Here is a 6,000-nt window from a genome sequence, read left to right as displayed (position 1 = left end):
AAAAAAAAAAACAAAAAAAAAAACAAAAAACAAAAAACAAAAAAAAAACCACTTTTCACTTTTGAGACAAATGTTCTCACTGGGAACTGTTTTCAGGTGCAGGAGGGAATGTCTTGTCATGAGTGAGCACCATCCTCAAATTGCCAATAGCACCAACCGCCCATGGAATTAGTCTTGCCCTCCCTGTTAGGAGAGAGGGAGACACCGCAACCCTGCAAAATCTAACAGCCAGTACATAATGTGCTCATCTCGGATGCTGGAGACCCAGGGTCAAGTCTCTGCTCTGCTTGATTTTAAGCAGGGACATGGACCTGGTGTCCAATATGTATATATATTGGACACCAGGTCCAAGTCCCTGCTCTGAATCAGGCACAGCAGAGACTTGACTCTGGGTCTCCAGCTTCCAAGGCGAGCTGGAGTGTGTGTGTGTAGATATACATATACTAGAAACACACACACACACACGCGCGCGCGCGCGCGCACACACACACACACACGGTGACTGGTCGAACTGCTAGGCATCAGGCTATCCTGAGGCAGGTCCCTCTCTTTCTCCAGTTTTTCATGAAGGTTGCCTTCATTCAGAAAAGGACTGGGACAAATCTTTGTAAACTGCTTCCTATCAAGTCCTGCCTATTATTATTTTTAGCTGCTACCAGTACAATATTCTAGAGACAGAAGTCAGAGGTTTGAGGACAATTCAAAATTGCCAATGAAAGGGGCATCTACATCCTCTTTAAGTGCAGAAAGAGAGAGGCAGATAGACTTATGGGGAAGGATGCGATGAAGTACCGGGTACCCATGACCGTGCCACGGCTGAACACAGACAACTGTCAGCGAAAAGAAAATGATGCGTAACAACTAAATGCAAAGTCAACATCTTACATCTTTGTCGCCCAGGGTTTCTAGCAGCAACAGCAAAATGGTTTTGAAATGTTCCTCCCACACGCCCAGGTTATCTTCTCGGGTGATCTTTAGTAATTCGAGCAGGGCTCCTTTCCGTTCTTCCACTCGCTCGTTGTGATTCGACAGTTCTTTCAGAAGATCAGCCACCAAATCAGAATGGTCAATGGGTACTTCTAGGACAAATAAAAGCAGGTCACTTTCACAGGAAAAAAACCCCCCTTCATTAAAACTTCTGATTGTGTTCAAAGCATAATGGTCTGACAGAGTCATCAGGTAGGGTGTGACTTGGATCAGGCAGCTCCAGGAAGGAGAACTTGGACATAACTCTAGAACTTGACCCTAAATTTATAAAAAAATCATACGTTTGTAAAAAGGTTTTGATAAACTATGGACAGACATGGATTTCATTTCATCCAGTTCTCTATGGCTGATTGTGCAAGATTAGGTTGGCCATCTTCTGTGTTTGTCTGACAGGGCAAACTCAACTGTCATGCTGTTGGGACCTTTAGATGGGACTTCCCGTGCCCACCTACACCCTGCAAAGCAACACTGCTGTGATGCAATTCCACCCCAGCAAATCAAGTCCTCTTGCACTGTGGCAGGCTAACTTTCATGGCTGGCCATTAGGATGTCCCAACAAAACTGCATTTGTGCCATATATATGGGACACATGGCAACCCTGTATTTGATACCAGGCTCGCAAAAAGCAGGGTTGAAACCAGATCGTCCCATTTCTAGCATCTCTTCAGGCCTGTTCTAATATACAACTGTCTGTGCAACTTTTCAGGTATAATAGGAAATGAAGAAGGAAAAGATAGCAATAGTGGAAAGACTCTCAACAGGTTGTTAACAGACTTTTTGTTTTATAGTGAAAGAATTATTTCTGGAAATGACCATTTATTATACCACTCCTGGGTTGTAATTCATTTCCAATGACTCATTTTCAACTTCAAGATTTCCAAACAATTTAGTTTCTTAAGAGATATAGCACACATGCACACGGATCCTATTCCCTATATTAGGAAAAGTTACATAGTAAAACAAATTATCATATTTTCCAGTAAACACATCATCTCTGTTTCAGTCTCACAGCATTTCATGCAAAATTTTACCTCTGGTTCTTCATAAGATATGCTGCACATCAGAGATGTAAGATATGGCCTGTGGGCCTTGGGTAGGCCCTAGGTGCTGTATACAACACACACCAGCCCTAGCCCCACATGTTGCATGCAGCACCCACACCAGACCAACCCTATGTGCTGGATCCAGCACACGTGGCCGGTCTCTATGTCTAATCTAGCCCAGGGACTGGCACTCTACTCCTCATCTGGCCTCCTGGGCCAGATCAGTTTGATACCCCTGCTGCACATTTAGCTAAAACAGCAGTTTCAGAGTTGCATCCCATGACAATTTAAATAGGGAAACACACAAACTCAGAACAAAGGCACTGCTTGTGAATCCACAAATCAAGCAATACCAACCATCCCGAAGCTGATCCATATCATCATCGAACACGGCCTCCTTCAGAGCGGTCTTGTCATAGGTGTTGATCGTGTCTGAGTAAGGGTAGGGATTGTACTCTCGAGCTCGGGGCCCTGAAAAGGCGCGTGGAGGCTGGGTATTAAGTAGAGAGGTTTTGTTATCGAGAGCCATCCTTCCCCCTTCCACAACGTCGCTGCTCCCACGTACGTCGCTGGCGGGAGCAGCTATTCCGCCATCTCGAGACACCTGAAGGGACAAGGAGACAGAAAGAAGTTCATGGTATTTTCTTCAGTGACTCAAGGAGACTGGATCCTTTTAGAGTCAATCCCAGTATCCACTAAAAAAAAAGACAAATCACTAATTTGGCATGCAATTCTTTCAGTTGCTGAAGATGAATTCAATATTTATCTTTTCATTAGTTATGCCACTCTTCCTGTTCCAAAAGATTCCCCTCGGTGAAAATTTGGTAATGGAATAACATACCTAGTTACATCAACCGCTCTAAGTTAGCACATATTCCTGCAACTTGGTGAAAACCGGCAAAAGAGAGCTCAGGTGCATGCATTCTTGGAAACAAAATTGCCCCGGTAGCAGCTGAAACTTGGACAGGATTTCACAGGTTTCATAGACATGAGGGCTGGAAGGGACCTCAGGAGATCATCGATTCCAGCCGAATTCCCAGTATGAGGATTCCCAGTAAAGGCGGGAACCTGACTCTGAAAATTAGCATCAGGCAATCCCAGCCTCCACTGCCTAGGGAAGATCAGGGCACGGTTGTAGCACGATGAACACAAGTTAATGTCAAAAGCGTATGTGATGGTGACTTTAAAAGGCAGGTTTAAAATACAATCGAATGACACTGCCCCACCCTCAATTTGTCTTTACTCCAGCCAAGAGTCCCAAATGTATCTACCAGATACCTGTTCATGTTAAGGACTAATTAGGCATCTCCTTAATGATGAAGAGCGCCTTGAGCCACAAGTATGTCCTCACACTCCCATGGAATCACTCTTCAGCGACTCGGGCAATCAGCTCATGCTGAACCTTTGTATTTATATATGAAAAAACTAATAGTTCGGAGGGAAACATTCCCTGAATTTTAAGATCTCTATCTTACTTTTTCTGTTTTAAATTTTAATGTGCAAACCAGCACTGAGCAAAGCTGAGGGTGGGAAATCAAACACTAGCTTAAGTATGCCTTATGACGTCCAAACTCCCGCTGCAGTCCAGATAAGCAAATGCCACGAAGTCAAATGGAGTTTGAAGGGACAGGACTGTACAATTTGGCCCCATGAGTTTAAGGGAAAGTAATGATATGTGGAACAACCCCTCTTTGCCTTGTGTAAAATAAAAAATTCCAAAACAGGACAATACACCAGTTAAGCCAAAGGTATTTCTGATCTTACCTAGAGCCTCACAAAATTAACAGAGTACTTACAATGTCACAGTCTTTCTTTCCATCACGTTTGATTGGTTCATTCAGATCCTCTTGACTACGGAAACTAAACTTCTCAATAGCCTCCGTGACTCCACGAAGTGAGCTGTAGATTTCATCGGAATTTAGGTTCTCCGTGTCATAATCCAGCAAGCTAGAGACCAAAGGCATATTAAGTGTCACCTGCCAAAGTGTTGACCTTAAACAAAGTGTTGACCGTAAACAACAAAATTACCCATTGGAAAGGGATGATTTGGCGTCCCATTCCTAGCAGTGAGTTGGAACAAAACATGGGTGGGATCTAGGTGGACTTGGGGGCTGATTCTTCTCTCATCTTGGTACAAATCCGATGAAGCTTTCAAGTCAACTGAGTTACACAGATGTAACTAAGAAGGTGAGTTAAGCCCACTGTTGGTAAGAACAAATGTGCTAGCCTGTATATCCAGAAACCTTACCCTCTCAGCACAGACTTATGGCACTATTAGTAATAGTTTAAAAAAAAAACAAAAACCCTAAAGAAACCAGCAATGAAAACGAGCACACACAAAGTGGTGACATTTGATGAATGTATAAATGAAATGTATTTTTACCTTTCAATGTCATATTAAAGGTCATCTCAAATCTTTCATGTCAATGAATTCAAGCATGTAAGAAAAATTTAAGCTCCGAGGGAAGACCTACCTAGGCACAAAGCTTAAACTACATGTTTCAATGGCCACAGTTAAAAAAATCAAAATACCTGCATGAAGAGCTAATAGCAAAGTAACGCTCTTGAAAGTAAGGCTGGAGAAACTGAACTCTATTTAAAATTGGGCTCTTGGGCCTAAGCCACCAGATCTTTCGAACTTCCTCCCTCCTGCCAAGGCACACATAGCTTGGACGGAGCAACTTAAAATTGCATTGTTTGGAGTTCCACCAGAAACATTTCTAACATACGAAAGAAGAAGGTAAAACAGATGTACGAAGACAGGTGCTCTTGCTTGCTTAGAAAAATTAAAAAAAAGAAGATTAAAGCAGGACTCTGTTCTACCCAGAGGAAGAGACGCCGAGGTGCATCACGGAGCGTCTCCAAAAGGTGTTCGTAGTAAAGGAGGCGCTCGGCAAAGGAGGGCTCCAAAAGGAAGGAGTCAATACACTGAATGATTAAGGGACTTGGGCTCTGGATAAATCACACGAACAGACTTCCTGTGCAGGTGGCGTGGTGTCTGCGGACAATTTGGGAAGAGGTTTAGAGGATGAGGCACAACCTGGAGGATTTGCGTCGTTTTTGCACAAAATGAAGGGATCCCCCGTGGAGCGGAAGAACCAAGAAATGGGAAGGCTCTGCTGAACTGTGGGCACCCAGCCCATCTTTCTTTAGAGACAAGTAAGATTTTAATCATCTCGAATGCCTTCTTCCTCCTGAAAGAGACTCAAGAACATCAGACAAAGGCTCAGATTTAGGCCCCTGATCCTTTTGGGATTAAACGACACTGTCTATGGCTGTCATCCCTGGCGCTTGGTCAAGGCACTCACCCTCCAGCAATGGCACAAGCATTGGTGCCGGCACTGAATGTACGCTGGCAAGGTAACCAAAAGACAACTCCCGAACTCTAAATATTAAACAACCTCTGATCTGTCAAGGCAAGATCTGTCTGGAAAGAAAAGGAAGCCACTATAACAACAGCTTGGGAGCGGGGCACTCAAGCTGCCTACGAGTCTTTCCAAGTTGTGAAACTGCAGATGTCTCAGGCTAAGGAATGACAGTCGGTGATTAAAATGACCCTAGGTGCAATCAGCAGAGCAGGACATCACAGGTCTTTGGCAGCTCCACGGTGGATATCAGATGGGAGACAGGCAAGTCGCCCTTGCTATCAGCTTCTAAATACTAATTTGAATTCATTCAAGCCCCTTTCAACTAAAGGTGGCCGGGAGGTTTTACAAACAGCAGTTACATGAGCAACAAAAGAGCCCGCAGTGTATATTTATGTCGGCATTATTAAAATACACATTTTACCAATAGAATAAACAGCCACAAAGTGGTTACACGGCTTGTGACGGTCACAGTCAAAGCCGTGGCAGGATCAAGAACAGAAGCTTTGGGGATCCTGACTCCCAGTCTTCTCATGCAATTATAGCTCCTCCCCCAACTAACACAAAGGGCCCCATTTTTCCCTTCCGGGTGCACATAGATTTCC

The 6,000-nt window shown here is 44.0% G+C and overlaps 1 protein-coding gene across 9 annotated transcripts in view; it reads right to left on the bottom strand.

Annotated features, from left to right (window-relative positions):
• Positions 1-6,000, bottom strand: part of CLASP1 (cytoplasmic linker associated protein 1) — a 349,913-nt gene that overhangs the window by 22,706 nt on the left and 321,207 nt on the right. For 6 of the 9 annotated variants that reach the window (XM_019522596.1, XM_019522598.1, XM_019522600.1 and 3 more), the window contains 3 exons: positions 3,827-3,977; positions 2,388-2,634; positions 886-1,076 (listed from right to left, as the gene is read on the bottom strand). In XM_019522596.1, the coding sequence (XP_019378141.1) occupies positions 886-1,076; positions 2,388-2,634; positions 3,827-3,977 (589 nt within the window). Of the gene's footprint in view, positions 1-885; positions 1,080-2,387; positions 2,635-3,826; positions 3,978-6,000 lie in introns of all 9 variants that reach the window. The other 3 variants (XM_019522593.1, XM_019522595.1, XM_019522594.1) reach the window with 1 other exon arrangement.

Source organism: Gavialis gangeticus, unplaced genomic scaffold (assembly GCF_001723915.1).
Source record: "Gavialis gangeticus isolate Ggan-Ray unplaced genomic scaffold, GavGan_comp1, whole genome shotgun sequence".
NCBI lineage: Eukaryota > Metazoa > Chordata > Crocodylia > Gavialidae > Gavialis > Gavialis gangeticus.
The sequence above is the reverse complement of the archived record's forward strand: the minus strand, read 5'-3'. Positions and strand labels throughout refer to the sequence as shown.